Source organism: Alternaria hordeiaustralica (genome assembly GCF_023758085.1).
Source record: "Alternaria hordeiaustralica strain BMP 2776 chromosome Unknown scaffold_9, whole genome shotgun sequence".
Classification (NCBI taxonomy): Eukaryota; Fungi; Ascomycota; class Dothideomycetes; order Pleosporales; family Pleosporaceae; genus Alternaria; species Alternaria hordeiaustralica.
Genome location: NW_026056781.1, coordinates 199301 through 218811, shown reverse-complemented (window position 1 = coordinate 218811; position 19511 = coordinate 199301). Strand labels below are relative to the sequence as shown.

The window sequence follows — 19511 nt, the reverse complement described above, 5'->3', positions numbered from 1 at the left end:
CTAGCTAGAGTTCAACACTCTACGCCCGTCCGTCGGCCCAAAGAAGAGAAGCGCGAGTTCTTGGTGTCTTAGAAAGACGGAACCTAGAGCCGTGCTGTGTGGCTCCAACGAGTGCCTCCACGCCATCCCGGCAGTTCATACAGCAGACCACTGCGCAGTGCTTGCATAGCGTCGCGGCAAGCTCGCGCCGCAGCCGTCGCAGCAATATCAACCGGCGAACCCCTCACCTGGCGGGTGCTGCAAGAATCGATACCTTTTCCATTGCTTCGTCTCATCCAACATGGCTGATGTTGGCAATGGGTCCAGCGCCGACGATAGCCAGCTACGCGAGCGGCCGTCGGCTAAGCCGCTGCATCTCAGCAACGCAGACGATGCTAAGCAAAAGGTCTTGGAGCTGAACGACCAAGAAGACAAGAATCATAAAGATGTCAGCAAGAAACGCACCTATGGAAGAACTCCAGACGGTACAGGTACGTCTCCCCTGGTGCTGCACCGAAGCAAAGCAATTACCATGCATGCATAGCGTGTCCGCTTGTACCACGAACTACTCATACTAACACCACACGTCTAGTCTTCATCGTTCCACAGACTCACGACATGGTCTCGCAGCTGCTCTCGCCCTCGCAACCCAAGAACCTGTCCGATATAGCAGTCCTCGCCGTGCTTGCTGCCCTGATCTTGACCTTCTTCGTACTGCCCAAAAGCGCCCGCATACCCATATTCGCAATCATCTTCCTCTTCTGGCGCGCCGGTTATAATGCCGGTATTGGCTGGTTGCTCGATGGCCAGTCTAAACACAACCGTCTCGTCCTCTGGGCGAAACAAAGCCATGTCTTCGAGAAGCCTGAATCTGGCAAGAACCCACACCCCGCCCTGTATAAGCTCCTCAAGCGGGAACTAGAGACCAAGATCCCCAACGACTATAACTTCGACGAAGCGCCGCTTGAGTACAACACGTGGCTCGTGTTTAGGCGCGTAGTAGACCTTATACTCATGTGTGACTTTGTTTCATACTGCCTATTCGCCCTCGCCTGCTTCAACCGTCCCCAAGAAAGCTTCTTTTTGTGGATTTTGCGCTGGACGACTGGCATTGTTTTATTCCTTTTCAACCTGTGGGTCAAGTTGGACGCCCACAGAGTTGTCAAGGACTTCGCTTGGTTGGGGACCCCTCCTTGGCTCTGAAAGATAGACGTCTAACATGCGAGACAGGTATTGGGGCGATTTCTTCTACCTCATTGACCAAAGCCTGACCTTCGATGGCGTCTTTGAGATGGCACCGCAGTAAGAGGCTCCATGTTACTTTCCGCTTGAAAAAGACACTAACTCGCCGGTCCACCAGTCCCATGTATTCAATAGGCTATGCTGGATACTATGGTATTGCCCTCATGATGGCAAGCTACAAAGTCCTAGCAATCTCGATTATCGCCCATGCAGCCCAATTTGCCTTCCTCTCCATAGTAGAGGAGCCTCACATAAACCGCTTGTACAACCCGCCGCCTCCTCGCCGTACGCGCCATAATTCTGGAGATCTCCAGCTCGAAGACCGGCCTAAAACTAGCCAGTCTGATGTCGCCTTCTCTGATACCGCCTACGATCCCACCAAGCACCAACCAGCCCAAACGCACCACATTGTAGGGCCTCTGAACACGGACTTTCATCGATCTATTGATCTTACGGTAGTATTGCTTTCGTTCTACATGATGTGCTTGGCGACACTAACACCCAACACTTGGTTGGTAAGAACATTTCTCTTCATCAACGCCTTCGGGTGGCGGCTCTGGTACGCGCTAGGATTAGGCTACATTCTAGACCGGCAGTCGAAGAAGAAGAACTGGACCAAACATTTCATCAAGTACGGCGACACGAAGGAGGAAGCCTGGCGCCAATGGAAATCCCTATACCACATGAGCATGACCATGAGCCACGCCTCATTTCTCGCCGTAGCATGGAAGATGTACAGTCTTCCTGCTGATGGTCTCAATGGCCTCACGCTTTTCCGACATGTCCTTGGCTCGGGTATGATTGTACTTCAGCTTTGGGTTGCCATGAGCATCTACGAGTCTCTGGGCGAGTTTGGATGGGTAAGTCTTGGAAGTTTGAAGTGCATGTAGGATATATGCTAACACTGCATCTCCATCTCTGCAGTTTTGTGGCGACTTCTTCTTCGACCCGCCTTCAAGGTCACTGACTTACTCCGGTATTTATCGTTTCCTGAACAATCCTGAACGAGTTCTCGGATTGGCTGGCGTCTGGGGCGTAGCTCTCATTACTTGGAACCCCGCCATCTTCTATCTTGCTACGACCGCCCATGTCCTCAACCTCGCGTTCCTCCAGTTTGTCGAGAAGCCTCATGTCATCAAGGTAGGTTCAGCATTCCTTTAGTCAAGGGTCTTTTCGACGTACAATACGTTACCTTGACCAGCACTTTACTAACAGTCTATGCTTAGTTGTACGGGCGAAACCTACGTGAGATGTCGGGAGTCAGTAAAACCGTACGCCAAGCACTACCAGACCCAGTACGCCAGTGGCAGTCGGCAGCCGACGAGTACCTCAACTCTACTATGGAATTCATCGAAGAACTTCTGGATAATGTAAGGCCCAAAGTGGCTGCCCATGTTGATGCCTTGATCAAGGATACAACAAGCCGATTCAAATCTTACCCAACGCGCATTCCCGTCAGCGGGCGTTCGTCGGAACCCGTAGGTCTGGATGCGAAGCAATACAGGCTCGAGGTCGAGGGTACCCTTTCCCCACCGATAGTGGAGCAGCAAAAGAGCGGTGGTCGTGAAGGAGAGTTGGCAAGAACACCAGCTGTTCGTACAAATGGTTTCAAGACACTCATTCTTGAGTACGGTGCACCCATCAGGGTTCGCTGGCAGGCACCTATCAACCACAGCAAGAAAGACTGGATTGGCCTGTACATGGTTGCTGACAACCAGTCTCGGGAAGTTACGCGCATCAGTTCCAACGGGCGATGGGTAGCCACCAACCCTGATGTCTTTGACTCGACGAGAGCTGACGATGGCATTTTGGTCTCGGACAAGCTCGTACCAGCCGATAATACGGATGAGGAGTCATCTGATTGCTACACTGGCGAGGTCGAGTTCCGTGGAGACAAGCTCTGGTGGACTACTGGTGTGTTCGAATTCCGGTATCACCATGGTGGTCGACATCACGTCATGGCGCTCTCACAAGCCTTCGAGATCCGAATCCCCAAGTTTGATGAGACGGACGTTGAAGTGGACGCCAACGGCACGATTCAGCGTGCGGTGGAGGAAGCGCTGCTTCCAGTCATCCAGAACTGCTTTGACCGCGACCCTGAAATCGCGCCATCGACGGCCGAAGAAACGTTTGGCAGTTTGGTTGAGCGAGATGGCAAATTTGCGCGACGTGTTGTCTTCGCAGTCCACCAAATGTAAGTTCTCTCCCTTGGTGCGTCGTTGTCTGGATCATGTGACTAACGATATCCAGGTTCGGTATCGAGTTCGCTCCTGAGGTGGTACAAGCCGATGGAACGGTCAAGAATCTGGCCTGGAGGATTCTCAACGCCAAGAAAGTCTTGGTGAGCCATTCGCGAGCTACAGCATGGAGACTGGGTCACTAACGGCGAATGGCAGGCCCCTTACAGTATGTCGTCGGCGACGCACGGTAGGAACACCCCAACCATGGGTTGAGGAAAGCTTGTACGGTACACCCGCGATTGGTTCATTGAGACAATAGCAGAAGCTGGGCATTGTCTTGATAGAGGAGACTTGTAGAAAATGGCCCTTCGTCTCGGTAACGAACAAGGGTAGGGTGTCATGCACGTCTTGCGAAGACAAACGTGGCGCACACAGACGGCGACATGCGTCTTGAGGCGGTTGGCCCATGTACATGGAGGGTGCGTTAGAGTTGTGAATACATGCGGTGTACGGTGTAGAGTAGGAGGTGTACATGAGCATAAAAAGAATCGATTGATTTTGAGTACCTTGGTAAACGTAAGGTTACTGTATTAGCGTCATGTGATTTGAGCGACACCTTGCAACAAGATACGTTCGCGTAGCCAGTCGTTCTTATAATACAAAAGCCCAAGGAATTATATGGGAAGACTTTGCGACGGCATGCACAGCTTAGTCACATATGGTTGTGTAGCACCGTACTCGTTGCCCGGTTTGGGTTTGCTGTTCCCTCACGCCCCATCAAGGTCGATTTTAACGCTGAAACGTGACGACACACGCAGGGTAAAGTGCATGGCTCGAGAACTAATGCCCAATGCATTCGTGGACAAGGTGTCAAAGCAGTGCGGTGACGGCAAGATTGCGAGCTGGATGCGGAGATGATCTTATCAGATGGTGATGGCGATGGCGATGGCGTCGTGATGGGCGTGATTCGCGCCGGCTGGTTTAACCTCGGTCTGGCCCGTGAGAGCATCTTCTGGAAGCTGTCACGCCTCCTGCGCCGACCATATCGCCGTCGCATTGACGCTCTTATCTACAGGACAATTCAGCTTGCGAGCGCGACATAGTGGTGTACTTGTTTGCGTGAAACACGTTGGTGCGCCGTCTCTTTGTTCTGCACCGTCCATTTGGTACCCTCTCATCCTTCGCATTCGGGAGTCCGCACCAGCGACAGTGCCCAGCGGGTCCGCACGTCACCACGCGACACTGCGCCTTCCTCGCTCACACGCTCGCCCCATCCCGCCAGCAACTCGCCGTTAGCACCTCATGATGGGAAAAGGCTCCTCCAAGACCAGCACCAAGGTGCTCCCGCTCATCCCGCTCGCGCCGCCGCTCGCCGTCCTCCCGGGCACAACCCTCAAGATCCCAATCACCAACCGCTCCGATGTCGCCGCCATCCTCGCCAAGATATACAGCATTAGCCCTACCGCGAAGCCCGACGCGGCTATCACGGTCGCCTGCGTGCCGCTGAAGTCCAACACGCTGGGCCCGGACGGCCAGCTGCTGATCGACGATGGCCATCAGGGGGACAAGACGGCCTTCGAGAGCGATCCCATGCAGGCGACTAAGAAAGACATTTATGGCTATGCTTGCATCGCCAAGGTCAGCGGTGTTCAAGGACGGCGGCAGGGCGATCTGAGCCTGGTGGTCGAGGGCCTCGAGAGGGTGCAGGTCGTCGATGTCGTTCAGGAGAGGCCGTACTTCGAGGGAGAGCTTATGGCCGTCGACGAGTACAGTACGTATACACCGTTTGAATTGGGCCTGCACGCATACTGACTAGCACAGTCGACATCGCGAGTGCAGACCTCCTCAACCAGTTCAACCTCCTCAAGCAGCTGTCGCGCGAGCTGCTCGCCCTCGTCCGCCTCTCCGCTATTCTGCCGCGCACTCCACAAGTCACCCTCTCGCCAATTGTCGCTCGGAGACTCGAGATGTACATCACAAGGAAAGACTTGTCAGAGGCTGGCGCGCTGGCCGACTTCATGGCCAACGTGGTGGAGAGTACACACGAGGAGACGCTGCGCGTTCTGGCAGCCGTAGACGTCAAAAAGAGAGTGGATAGGGTCATCGAGATTCTCCAGCGCCAGATCGGCAGCATCCAAGGCAACACACGCATGACTGTCACAACAACACAGACGCAGGGCGGCAGCTTGGACATGGACACACTGCGACGGCTGCAGCAGGAAGCCCTGACAAGAAGAGGCAAGATGGGCGGCGGTCTCCCAGCCGGATTTCCTGGCGGCTTCCCAGGCGGCGGGCAGCAACAGGCCGGTGAAGAAGAGCCCAACGAGATTGACGAGCTGAAGAAGAGGCTCCAAGATGCCAAGTTGTCTCCAGATGCTGACAAGGTGGCTCAGCGCGAGCTGTCGAGGCTGCAGAAGATGAACCCCGCACAAGCAGAATACCAGGTCTGCAGGAACTACCTCGAGAACCTCGCCGAAATCCCCTGGACCAAAACGACAGTCGATCAACTCGATGCCACTACACTGGTCAGGGCAAAGAAGCAGCTCGACGGCGATCACTATGGTCTTGAGAAGATCAAGAAGAGACTACTTGAGTATCTGGCAGTGCTCAAGCTCAAGGAGCAGGCAAACAGGACCATCGACGATCAGATCCGCGCTCTCGCCGATACACCAGAGGGAGATGACGAGGTCAAGGAACAAGACCCCGAAGACAAGGTTGCAAAGGAACCATCCGAGGCTGAGCTGCGGCTGTTGGAGAAGAAGCGCATGGTCGACAAGTCGCCAATCCTGCTGCTCGTCGGGCCGCCAGGAACAGGAAAGACTTCATTGGCCAAGTCAGTTGCTACCGCACTTGGTCGCAAGTTCCATCGCATCTCACTTGGTGGTGTGCGCGATGAGGCAGAGATCCGCGGCCACCGTAGGACCTATGTCGCTGCTATGCCTGGTCTCATCGTCAGCGGACTGAAGAAGGTCGGCGTTGCAAACCCAGTCTTCCTGCTCGACGAAATCGACAAGCTAGGCATGTCGAACCACAATGGCGACCCCGGTGCAGCCATGCTCGAGGTGCTCGATCCAGAGCAGAACCATACCTTCACAGACCACTACGTTAACATTCCTATTGACCTTTCCAAGGTGCTCTTCATCGCCACCGCCAACTCGCTCGATACCATTCCCCCACCGCTCCTCGATCGTATGGAAACCATCCAGCTCTCCGGTTACACTACACTCGAGAAGAGGCACATCGCATCAAGACATTTGATTCCGAAGCAGATCACCAGCAATGGTCTCCACCACGAGAACCTCAACATCCCGACCGACGTGCTCGACAAAATCATCACATCCTACACACGCGAGTCCGGTGTGCGAAATCTCGAACGCGAGATCGGCTCCGTCTGTCGTTCCAAAGCCGTCGAATACGCCACGGCGAAAGACACAAATACTCTCGCAGCATACTCCCCTGTTGTCACATTGGAAGACCTCGATACCACGCTCGGCATCGAAAAATTCGCCGAAGAGCTCACTGAGCAATCTTCCCGCCCAGGTGTCATTACAGGGCTAGTCGCATATAGCACCGGCGGCCAAGGCTCTATCCTGTTCATCGAGATTGCAGATATGCCCGGCTCAGGCCGTGTCCAGCTCACCGGCAAGCTGGGCGACGTACTCAAGGAGAGTGTAGAGGTAGCTTTGACTTGGGTCAAGGCGCATGCATTTGATCTCGGTCTGAGTGCAAGCCACGATGAAGACATCATGAAGAGTCGTAGCATCCACGTCCACTGCCCCTCTGGCGCTATTCCCAAAGACGGCCCCAGTGCCGGTCTTGCGCACACCGTCGGCCTCATCTCCCTCTTCTCTAACCAGCCCGTTCCGCCTACACTGGCCATGACTGGTGAAATCTCCCTCCGCGGAAGGGTACTGCCTGTCGGTGGTATCAAAGAGAAGCTGATTGGAGCGTTGAGGGCAGGCGTCGAAAGAGTACTCTTACCCGAAGGCAATAGAAAGGATGCAAGGGATCTACCGTTAGAAGTTACCCAGGGTCTTAAGATTGAGTTTGTAGGCCACATCTGGGAGGCATTGGGCAAGGTTTGGCCCGAGAGATGGGAGGGCGAAGACGGAAGGAGGGGATGGGAGAGCAGATTGTAGGTTGTAGATTGTCTGAGTGATGGGTTTTGGTGGGGTTGGTAAGGCGTTGGATTGGTGTCTTGCATTTAGCGTTGCATTCGTTACTATCGGTCTGTGTATACTCTATTAGCTGCCTATACTCACATCTCTCACATTACTCATCACTGCTGTTCCTTGCCCGTTGCGTGTCAGGTTATTCTCACTCGACCCCCATGTGTTTAAGATACTTCTCCCTAGCCTTGCTGTCATGTTCATTGAATTGCAACCTCGTCGAGGATGATTGTTCACGCACGATCGGTGACGATTGCGGCCTTGTCAACAAAACATCACGCTATGTAATCAGTTAGAAGGGAGAAAGCTTCCTGCTGCCCGGGCATACAGTCATATTTTCGATACCACATCGGTTTGTTCCGAAATATGTCCGTCACCCTGGCATGGGCGCCTGTCTAGGGTAAGAATGATTCAACAGAATGACTGAATGCCATAGTTTTCCGTTAGCGAGCTGGAAGTATGCCGGGAATAATCTCATGAAGGCGACGGACGACTTGATTCACCCCAAGAGCCTCATGTTGCTGATCGTGGTGCTTTCTGGTTCTCCCAACACACTTCCAGACTTCAGTAGCATGGTCTCGTGCGCTCGGCGCGGTGGACGAACCCAAAAGTTACAGTACACTCACAGCACTGCTTTACGTTGCGCGGAAAAAAGACCTTCGGATCTTTTCATGTGCGTTATTATCCACTAATTACATGACCCAGACCCATGTCTTCCACATAAAAGCGGAGTGAATTCAAGGCGGAAGAGAGTGCCAAAATGTGTGGAATCTCGAAAACGAAGACGGGGAGGCTATGGCTCACACAATGTCAACGTCATGATCTGTAGCTACCTAGACGATACATGGCTCGTGATGAGGGGCATGCTCAAGTCGATTGCGGCAAGCTTCCCGACTTCGCTCAAGACTTGTAGACCACACACCTTTTGCCATGTGGCATTCAGCCTTTGTTTTCATCAGCACTGAAAAGACTCAGACAATGTCTATGACTGTTCCGAAGCCGCCTTGGTGTAAGATGCGCAGCCTTTTGTGTGTTGAGATTGCTACAATATGGGTCCCTTGAACTCGTGACCACAAAGATCGAATATTGAAAAGTGGTCTAACGAATCTTATGTGCGAAAGATCTTTCATGACAATACGTGTCTGTACTCCGTATGTGTCACTCTCGTCGAAGATTCTAGTCATTGTGTGTTTTTGATCATCTTTTCGTTGTCTTCTCTTGATTGCTCCATTGGTTGCTCGTGTTATCAGAATACGAATGAAATAGCGCGATAACTCCCTTCAACCTGATGTGAGACTCGTAATCATCGAAAGCGATGCTATTACTTCGGAGGGCGAAGAGATGAAAGCATATCGAATATTGACCGAAGTCGTAGCGTCCAGCCGGTGATGCTACCACATTGTCACATCTCCGAATACTTTGCGAGCCATTCAATCCTCCACGCCTTGCACAGCGGAGATGGGCGGTTCCGAGCACGCGTCACCCTTCCGGAAGCCTCGGTGACAGACCCTGCCCGTTCGAGCGATACGTGGATGATCTTCCTATAGCAGCTTCCGAAAGCGAGCTCAACACCCAACCGTTGCAACCCAAAATACCGGGAAAGGGTGGGACGGAATGGTGCGGAGGCGGAAGAGGACTGAGCGCTGCGCGGCGCACGGGGACCTACCCCCTAACTTACTCTTACGGTGATGTTCTGGCCCAGACGACTGAGTCAAGCTTTGCCGTACCGCCATCTCCACCACGGTACTTGTTGGCGTTTCAGAGACCCTGCAACAAATCTTGCACAGCGAGGCGACGTTGGTAGACGATTGTTGTAGCCTCACGACGGAGCGTAGCAACAATTATACCTGGGTTTGATGTTTAGTATTCATTTGTTCGCAAGGTTGTCTGCTCCTTCCAAAGTCGATCGCGCTTGGCTTTGAGGGGAAGTTGCTTATCGTGAGACGTGGTGATGGGTCTGTTCCAGCATTTTTTCCATGTGACAGGATCTCGCGAAGACTGAGTCGAACCAGAGGAACCGTTCATGATGTTGAGGGGCTCTAGTATCAGAGACTTGCGGCGTATTGTAATGTGTAGCCGATGGACCTGTGCCGTGCTCCGTCTCACGATATCGGAATTGCTAGGCCTTTCTGTTGTTGGGACTTCTGTAATATGGTGCATCAACAATATGCCATTTTACTCAAACCTAATGAATTCGAGCCTCCGCCAGAAAAAGGCCATGTCAATCTCACGAAGCGCCTACATGGGATGCAATTTCGGCAATGTGCACCGAGATGCAGAGCGGCTTCGACGTCGCATTGGAATGTCGCAGTCGTCTAGGATTAGTACGCGTCGCGCGGGGCCCGAGGCATGTTAATGCTGGAATACTGCGATCGATAAGGGCAGCAACGGCGGCCAGCAGCGGTGATGCCGGCTCGGCCGGCGGCGGAAGTTGCCGTTGATTGCTCGCGCGCGCGGTACACGCCCGCACGTGCTGCAGTACAAGGTACCAGCAAGGGAATGATGGGCTGTCGATGGAAGACGCAGAAACCACCGGGGAGGGAAAGTTAGAGTTCGGCTCGACTGCTAATGAAAGCTTGCTGCTGCCGACTCTTCAAGCGGCAAGCGAAGAGGGGCGTGATCCCCACACCACCCAGGTCATCGGGCCAGCCATAGTTACATAAGCTTCTCCACCGATGGCATGGGCTGGTTGAAACAGCACGGATCGGCGCTGCACTTGGGAAGTCGTCGTTGCCAGACTCGATATGGCACCATGGCTTCCCAACTGTCCGCCATAAGCCCCGATCCAGCCCATGGGTAGAGCTGCATACATGCCCAAAAGCCCACCGGCGGCGAGAATTTCGGCGGAACAGCACCTCTTGCAGCGTCGATGACATCGTCGCTTGGCCTCTTCATCTCAAGGACGAAACGGCCGACGTGCCCAGGTGTGTGCCAGGCTGCCAGCGCAGCAAGCGGATTGTCTGCAAGTGCATTACCGGCTGCAGCGTACTAAGCCGGCTGCTGAAGGTGCTGCACTGTGTCTCTTGGCAGGTGCGATGCAACCGATGGAGCGATGTGATTGCGCATGGATTTGCTGAATCCAGCGCTGCAGATAAATGCAATACGTCGCGGAATCCAGGCGCTCATTTGCTGGGTAAAGCGTGTTGGGTCAGGCTGTCTAGACAGTACAGTGCAACGCCGCACCGTGTGGGGTGTGCCCAGCCATCGATTGGATGTTCCCCGGTGAGAGGTGAAAGGGAAAGGGTCTGCTGAGGCAGAGTTCCAACGTGCTACAGTGTCGACCTGATTTGTGGGTTCAGAGGCTCTTGAGCCCTGCCAAACCGTGGTGGGTGGAGGCCCCCAGGATGCGGGCACAATGTTCCGCGGAGCGGCGCAGGCCCTGGTTCCGTCATGGTGGCCGCTGGCAAGCCGACTGATCGATGCCTGGAATGGACGCAGCGCCGCCGCGATCCCGCAGCAGACATCGAGCCGTGGGCACCAAACAGCGACGCAGGCTCGGTTGCAGCCAGAATGCATGCAGCCGTCGTGTGCGACTGTTCCCCGTGCACAACCTGAGCCCTGGACTGCTCGTTGCTATTCGTCTTCCCCGGCGGTTTTCCCAGCGATAAAACGTCCCTCGCCGTAGTCAGCCGCAGAAGTCGCATCCAGTCCAGCAGGCAGTGCCCTGATGTTGTCCGCTTTTGTAGCCAACGGCTCGCGCTTTTTCTCAGCCACGCTTGTGTAGTTCGGGGTCGATTCCAGCGCACTGGGAAGCCGGGTCATGGTCTGATGCGCGCCGCTCTGCACATACATACATAACTTGTGGACCGCCACCTTTCGTCACATCGCCATCGCCAGGTCTCGCCGGCCAGCTTTGACAAACGGTTAAAACTGCCAGTACGCCAGTTTACACTTCTCAGGGTTGTCCTTGACCGTCGAATAGATTGCCGCCTACCAAACCTTCGGTGTCCCGACACGTTCCAGTGGCCAGACTCCAGGGATTTTTAGTTGAGCTGCATGCAGGGCTGACTTTCAACGGCGCAACCTCGTCACCGGATCGCATGTGTTTGGGTCCAGGCCAACTATATTCATAAGTTAGCAGCGCCCCTTTGTTGCATCACCATTTCGCCTGCACATCTTTGCGACGCCAACCATGACGACACCAGCAGATACTGGAGCGGTGGACAAGGGCAAGAATGCGGAACGCGGCACCCTGGGCAAATATGTGAAGCGGATGAGCACTGTGTTCAAGAGGGAGAAATCAAACAAAAGTGTACCGACCCTGGCGCCCGAGGCATCGTCAACTCCTCAAGTCGCGCAGCAACAGCCTGTCGAGAAGGAAGTTGCGCAGCCGGACCAAGCCATCCCGGAAGTCGCACCTGCCACGTGAGTTTCATAACGCGGTATTGTTGAAAACATGTGTACTAATTCAACAAGACCCATCACTCCCGCCGTGTCAGTACCATCAACTCCAATTACCAAGGAGATGGATCGCAACGCCATGCAGCAAGAGAGAGCCCGCGCCCTATTCGCCAAGTACGGCCTCACTCTTGAGTCGCACGAGTGGATCGCTGCACCAGCTCCAAAGCCCACCGTTCAGCGTGTCGAGAAATCGATCCGTATGCGTGTCCATCGCAGCTGCCACCGCTGCGGAACCCTTTACGGCTCCGACAAGGTGTGCCTGCAATGCGAGCACAAGCGGTGCAAGAAGTGCCCTCGTTTCCCCAAGAAGAAGACGCCGGAAGAGAAGCAAGCCGGGAAAGAGGGTATGGAGCAACCCAAGCGAAAGAGAATGCTCACCATCCGGACTCGTGGCGGCGACGAGTTGGTATATCAACCTGCGAGACAACGCATCAGACGTAACTGTCATGTGTGCGAGAATTTGTTCGTTCCCGCAACGGCGAATGTCTGCAATTCATGCCAACATGTCCGATGTACGAAATGCCCGCGCGAGCCAGCCAAGCTCAGCAAATGGCCTGATGGCTACCCGGGCGATGCTGAGCCTGACAGCGAGACGGAGGTGGAAAAACAGCTGGAGAAATTCAGACGGACCTGGCGAAAGCCGAGGACTAGGGTGCGCTGGCAGTGTGAGAAGTGCAATGGCCTCTTTCACAATAATTCGCCGCAATGTCCTGGATGTGGGCATGAGAGATGCGACAAGTGTACAAGATCACCGTGAGTGTACATCTACACGAAGTCACAAGCGGTCATTGCTAACATATCACAGTGTTCGGAAACCTGAGAAAGGTGAGCATTTCGATTCCCAGGTCGTTGCGGCTGTGGAGGCTAAGCTGCGAGCGATGGATGTTGATGACAATTCGGCTCCATCTGCAGCTGAGGCTACCTGAGAGTGCAGTGCCGATTGCGTGCCAACACTCGAACAGGATAATATACGCCGGTTGCCGATTCTTTCGAGATCTTCTTACCGTATCTTTGCACCAGTGTTATGCTTTGCTTGACAGTGATACCAATGGCCGTCAACCGCCTGTACTTGGACGCGTGGACTCACGGCCATAACCCATCCACTCCCGCGCTCGCTATCATCACTGCGCGGCTGAGGGTCTTGTTTCACAATGAATCAGCATTAACACGTCGTACAGCCCCCACCTTCATGCTTTGCCCCTCTACTGCCCACTGGTTTGGTATTGATTCCACTACAACACTGGCCGCAGAAAGCGACAGGTGCTCTAAATTCTCTCAAGACTTCTTCCATCTCTCAGCGTGTACGAATATGATGTGTAAGCCAAACGACGTAGTGCCGTAACTACACCTCCGTTCATAGCTTGTACATGTACATTCCCGAGGAAACTTCTGCAATGCAGTGTAACCTCTGCATGTATATCTGTACCAGCCAACTGACTATCTGCTGGGGTTGGCATGAAGTGGCGTTTCCCAGCGCGTAATGTCGGGCTCTTGTTCTACAGATTCCCGTCACGCTAGGTGGATGTTGTGTCTGTACAACGGGTACAGCGGGTGTCAAAAACATTGTTCGGGACATCTGAGGCTGGTATACCAGTGGGAAAAGTTTGTTGGCCCCTCAGGGACGAGTCACATCTAGACAACAGGTTAAGGCTTAATCAGCCGTGGCTCTTGGTAAGTACTAGGTAGTGACCGGTGTGATGCGAGTAATCGTATAGTGTTAGCGCCCTTGTCTCATCCCAGAACTTTACTTTACAAGTCCTCATTTTCATCTCAGCGCTTACCCATTACTTTGAACATCTCGACTGCGCCCTACTAAACCTGCTTACTCGATGTCGCACAGCGAGCACTCAAGCGGGGAAGTGGCACAGGCATCCTAGTCCGCGTGGTGGAACATCACGACCCTTCAAATCGTCCTTCAGGTCCTTCACACAATGCTAGTCTCGAAACAGCAAATGGTAGTCAGTGGATGTTTTACGGCTCATATAGTCTGTGAATACATCTGCCAGTCATGTTGATAGCTTCACGAAGAATGACAACAAAGGAGGTATCCTCGGTCGCTATTGTCGTTCCTGCGGCATAGTTCCGCACACCACAAGCCTTGTATGCAGCAATCTAGTCCCCATCAAGCGATCCCATGGTGACGAGTGCGCCAATAACCATGATTTGCCCCCTGCTTGCATCAGTTGGACCCCACTTCCAACAGAGAGTTCTCTTGCCCGGTTCGAATCATCTTGATAAGCGTCGAAAAGCAGAGTTTATAGATTAATGTGGCGTTCTGAGATCCTAATCCAGGTGATCGGTTATCTGAATCCTTGATGACCGACTACCATTCGGGAAGATCGCTTAGGTGGACTGGGTGAACGATTACTATTCAGGCAGGAAGTTATGGGGCCTATATTAGGAGACGCATGGTACACTATGGAATGATATCTGGGCAATGTAAGCTATGTTGTATCCTAGCGGAATGCACGGCTGTTAGAACAGCGCATCCTAGATGGTTCTGGCGTAAGCTATACCGAGTGTTACCATGTAAGCAGCTGTTTCGCTATATTACGGAGCGAGATTGTGTAACGTAGAAGAGGAGGGCTGTTCCAACATGTTCGACGTACAGCTCAGCACAAGACTTCAGGTATTCCGGGATTGTTCCGGTGGCATGGCGTTTACTTGACGTGCTCCATGTTTACTGAACTCTCTCTCTGTCGATTACTCACCATCCTCACCTGAGCAGTCTCTGGATGAACACGCTCGTAGGTAGGTATGGGTATCCTAACTGCATCGTAACACATGTCAGCTGCGATGGGGGTCGCACAACGGCTGAGTCGTAGCAGTACGCGATAGGTGTTGGCATAGCCAGCAAGACTGGTGCTGATGTCTGGTGCGTCCTTGGAGCGAAGTTCTTCGTTCAGAGATGTATTGTATTGGCTTTGTAGACATGATGTCGGGTTAGTACGTGCTGCGGGAATAAGAAGCGCCAGAGCCTGGAGACGACAGGAGGATAGCCTATTATGACGTGACGTCCAAAAGCTTCCGAAACACTTTCATTCTACGCGCCGTTTCAGGCGCGTGGCTGTGCACCAAAGACTCACCAAACGAAGAGCGACGGCTCACTTGCAATTCTTGGCGCCAAGTCCCAGCTGAGGCTGATACCAGCGCGGTGCGACCGCTGCCCAATCACACGGCCCCGGACGCCGAGAGCGCAATTACGGGGTAAGCCGCTCGTGAATGATCGCCAGCGCGTGTTTGCACGAACCTACACGGGGGTTTGCCCTGCTCTCTCTTGAACAATCTCACTCTCCACACTCTCTCCACACTCTCTGACACCTTTCTTCTTGCAATCTTTTTCAACTTTTCAACTACAGTCGCTCCCTTAATCCATTTTACCAACAATGCGTTTCGTATCAGCGCTTGCCGTCGCGGCGGCCACCGTCAGCGGCGCCCTTGCGCAAGACTTCGTCCTGGGCTTCAACTCGGGAGCCTCGGACGACACTGGCAAGGCCAAGACACAGGCCGACTTTGAGAAGGAGGTCACCACAGCGCAGAACCTCGAGGGCGCGCCGGGTGACTTCACCGCCATCCGCCTGTACTCCAACATCCAGTGGCAGACGACCGACACTCCCATTGCTGCCTTCCCTGCTGCCATCAAGACAAACTCCAAGCTCCTCCTCGGTATCTGGGCCTCGGGAACCGACGACATCGACAACGAGCTGAAGGCGTTGAACTCTGCCGTCGAGGAATACGGCACCAAGCTGACGGATCTCGTCATTGGACTGTCGGTCGGTTCCGAGGATCTCTACCGCGTGTCTGAGCCCGGCATCCGGAACAAGGCCGGTGTCGGTAACAGCGCCGAGAAGATTGTCGAGTTCATCAAGGCCGCGCGCGAGCGTCTCGCCGACACTCCTCTCAAGGATGTCAAGATCACCCACGTCGACACCTGGACTGCTTGGGTCAACGAGTCCAACGCCGCGGTCATCGACGAGATCGACTTCTTGGCCGTCAACGCTTTCCCCTTCTACGAGTCCGAGCTGGACAACAAGATTGACAACGCCGGCAAGCTCTTGAGCAGCGCCATCAGCGCAACCGAGGGTGTTGCTGGAGGCAAGGACGTATGGGTTACCGAGACCGGTTGGGCATACAAGGGTCCAGACTTTGGTGCTGCCAAGTCGACTGTGGACAACGCCGAGACATACTGGAAGGATGTCGGTTGCGCGCTCTTCGGCAAGAAGAACGTCTTCTGGTACACACTCCGCGACGCCAACCCCGCGAACAAGGTGAAGTTCGCCGTCTCCGACAACCTCTCCACCACCCCGCGCTTCGACATCAGCTGCCCTAAGGAGCAAAAGGAATTGCCTTCTGCGGAGCCCGTTAACAACGGCACTTCATCTGGTGGCTCTTCAAGCGGCAACACTACCACTGGCGGTAACAACAACGACGGCGGTAACGACAGCGACAACGGTAACAATGGCGGAAGTGACGGTGGAAGCGAGAGTGCTCAGCAATCTGGCACCGCTGCCCCTAGCGGTACTGGAGCTGGAGCTGCTACTTCGGTCTCGGTTGTGAACTCGATGGCCATGGGCTTGTCGGTCGTCTTCGCTATTGCTGCCTGGGCCTTGTAAGCGTAGATCAGGTTTTCATGACTAGCTTCCATGCTATATTTCTTTGCGTCAGTGTAAGATAGATGAATGCGTTCATATGGAGTGGCGAGTGGATCACACTCGTGCCTAGTTCGAGCGACCGGTTTCGCAACACTAAGGTCTTGTAATATGCCTAGAGAATGAGATGGCTTTGTGTTGACAGTATTTCGAGCGCCATCTAGGCGGATCGTGAAAGTGAAGTGTACATTGATTGAAGAGAGAGAAAAGCAAGGTCCCATCCACGCACTAGCTCATCGAGACGCGTCATGCCCCACACTAGCCGTAGCATCGCTCCTGACTCTGCATCCTCCACCAGCCTCTTATTTTGTTGGAATTCACAAAATAATACCCATCAATGATTGTTCGAACAACCAAGAGGACCATGTCGTCAAGATGGCTCACGGCATATTGAACCCCAGCAAATGATTTATCCCCTCATGCCCTGCGTCCGATCCAACGTCTTCGCACTATTCTTCAGAGAACGCTGGCCAAAAACATTCGACCTGCTGCAGTCATCAGACTCATCGGAATAGAAAAGCCGAGGGCTGCGGGTCTCGTACCGTTGCATTGAGCCCACGGTTGGGGCCATGTAATGTGGAAGACTCGGCTGCGATTGAGCGGATGGTGGAGTTGTGGGTGGTGTTGTCGCGGCATATATCTCACCTTGTCCTTGAGCAACAAGGGCTGTAGAGACAGGTGTTTCGGGAGCCACAAAAGCCGGCGTCCACACGGTAGACTGGGCAACTGGACTGGAGTTGTGTTTAGGTGCCGTCTCTGGTATGGCTGGTGCAGGGCTGTATGCCTTCATCGCCATGCTAGAGTGTCGAGACTGTGACTTTGGCTCTTTAGATTTCCGGAAGGGACTCATGGAAGAGAACATTGATGCTGCCCGATGTCTAGGAGTGGATGTGGGGGTGTTCATTATCGCCTTGGTTGCTCCAAATAGCCCTTGGGATTTCGGAGCCAGAGGCTTTCTAGTAGGCGTTGTCGGCGTGAGCTTACGCTTTGTTCGCGTTTTTGCGAATGGCTCCTCGTTTTTGTCTTTGAGGGAGTATGCGGCGTATGCTAACGGTTCAATCCCAGGCTTCTCCTTCGTGTCCATCGACGACCGTTTTTTCTCTTTCGATCTAGTCGCTTTGGCTAATGCCGAGGCATTCTTCGCTCTCTCTTTTTGTTCCCTCTCATCGGTCTCACGGAGCTCCTGGAAATGAATCGCCTGTAGGATCAACATGCGAGCTTCAGCGTTAATGCCGTGTTCGAAGACCTCATGTATGTACGGTACAAAATCTCCCCACGTCTGTATCTGTCCCGGTAACGGGAAGATCATATTGGCCGTCTGATAGACTCTTCGAAGGTCTCTTGGTATCTGCTTTGCGCCCATGATGGTAGGCAAAACACGCAAATGCTTTGCAATCAGCTCTTTGGCTTCATAGATAAGTTTGCGCATACTGCCATGCAAGGATGCATGGGCACGATTGCTGAGGTTCAGATCGAGAACACAACTCTCAGGCACCTCGAGTAAGTATCGATCGATGTCAGCATATCGAACCGGGATTGGGCTCTGCGCAGGCGGCCTGGAGCTGCCAAAAGCTGCTTTAAACAGCGCTTTCGACGGGCTCGCAACGTGCTTCCCCATATACGGCTCATTCGGAACCGATGGTGTGTCACAGAGTGCCAGATCCATCTTGTATTCCTGATCGTAGGAATAATCGAGGATACACAAGTATTCGTACCCAGGTTCCAAGCAGCCGAATAACCACTCCCACGGCCCGGACACCTGCTGGTTCATGCTGTGTATGATTCTGTTCATCGCTTCTTCAGATGTGGCGTGATCTACAAAGAATCTAGTATTTGTAATCAATCTCCCCCGCGATAGTTTGGCATTGCGGATGTAGCTGACTGGTGCGGCGCCAACTATAGGCTCACACGCGGAACTGAGCAGCGGCGTGTGGCGAATGCGACATTTCTCCCAATCCGGCTTCGAAGGCAGTACTTCGATACCGCGACCAAAAACGCGAAGAATAGCACAAAGACTATACGGGTTCACGGTTGCTATTCCGACAAGATCTCTTTGTATAGATCTGCCGATATCGTAGTGCATGGCCAGGGCTTGTAGCATCTACTATATGTTAGTTGCAAATCCTTAATCAAGATACGTGATAGATGCTCACTCGTGTAGCTCGTCTCTGGTTGCGATAGCGTTTCACCACGAGCAGTTGTGTTATCCACCAGACTCGATCGTCCCCATGCATCCACTGGCTCACGAAGCAGTGCCCAACGTGCCGATCGTCTTTAGTAACAACCGTCACTAAGATATTGTTCGCGCCCTCAGGCAGACATTGAGCTCTTAGTCTTACGCGACTCATATGTATTGGTTTGCCTATACCAGAGTCAACGATGCGTCCTTGGCTGCCGACCTACACACTCCAATAATACCGGAGGACTTACCATACTCGGCCATCATCCCCATTACAAGATGCGCTCTCCAAGTCCACACGCCGTAATCAGAAGAAAAGTTTTCAGCGCATATGTCCAGTTCTTCGTCCGTCACGGCATCTCCGGGGATAATGCGATATACAATGTCTTCTTCGACATCTGGTTCTTCGTAGAGGTGGTTTGATTCGCCACGTATACAATAGTCGACAATATCGGTGCCGGTAGGGTCGCGGTGCGCCATTCTTCCAGGTGGGCGGCCTCTTCGCGCGGTTGGTGGTAGCTGCTGGTGTTTCGTAGCGGTGGTCACGCTGTGCCCTCCTTGCATATTATTTCGATTCCGATTGAATGTTCTCGCGGAAGAAGTTGTTCGGAGATGTTGGAATAAGCTCAAAAACCAACATAATCATCTTTTCAAATGTCAGGTTCGTCCAAGCGAGGAAGCAACCATGGTAGAGACCGCACTGCCCCATGAC

General features: G+C 53.5%; 4 protein-coding genes across 4 annotated transcripts; all 4 read left to right on the top strand.

Annotated features, from left to right (window-relative positions):
• Positions 1 to 280: 280 nt before the first annotated feature.
• Positions 281 to 3674, top strand: CHO2 (phosphatidylethanolamine N-methyltransferase; the record flags this gene model as incomplete). The annotated part of the gene is made up of 8 exons (XM_049387904.1): positions 281 to 470; positions 572 to 1157; positions 1210 to 1281; positions 1340 to 2081; positions 2146 to 2361; positions 2448 to 3415; positions 3472 to 3562; positions 3618 to 3674. 8 exons carry the CDS (start codon positions 281 to 283, stop codon positions 3672 to 3674), a joined length of 2922 nt encoding a protein of 973 aa, XP_049244144.1.
• Positions 3675 to 4703: 1029 nt separating this feature from the next.
• Positions 4704 to 7540, top strand: J4E84_005306 (uncharacterized protein; the record flags this gene model as incomplete). Its single annotated transcript, XM_049387903.1, has 2 exons — positions 4704 to 5172; positions 5223 to 7540. The coding sequence occupies 2 exons, from the start codon at positions 4704 to 4706 to the stop codon at positions 7538 to 7540; spliced, it is 2787 nt and encodes a 928-aa protein (XP_049244143.1).
• Positions 7541 to 11702: 4162 nt separating this feature from the next.
• Positions 11703 to 12897, top strand: J4E84_005305 (uncharacterized protein; the record flags this gene model as incomplete). The annotated part of the gene is made up of 3 exons (XM_049387902.1): positions 11703 to 11935; positions 11987 to 12724; positions 12777 to 12897. 3 exons carry the CDS (start codon positions 11703 to 11705, stop codon positions 12895 to 12897), a joined length of 1092 nt encoding a protein of 363 aa, XP_049244142.1.
• A 2460-nt stretch (positions 12898 to 15357) lies between these two features.
• Positions 15358 to 16584, top strand: J4E84_005304 (uncharacterized protein; the record flags this gene model as incomplete). The annotated part of the gene is made up of 1 exon (XM_049387901.1): positions 15358 to 16584. The coding sequence occupies one exon, from the start codon at positions 15358 to 15360 to the stop codon at positions 16582 to 16584; it is 1227 nt and encodes a 408-aa protein (XP_049244141.1).
• Positions 16585 to 19511: the final 2927 nt, after the last annotated feature.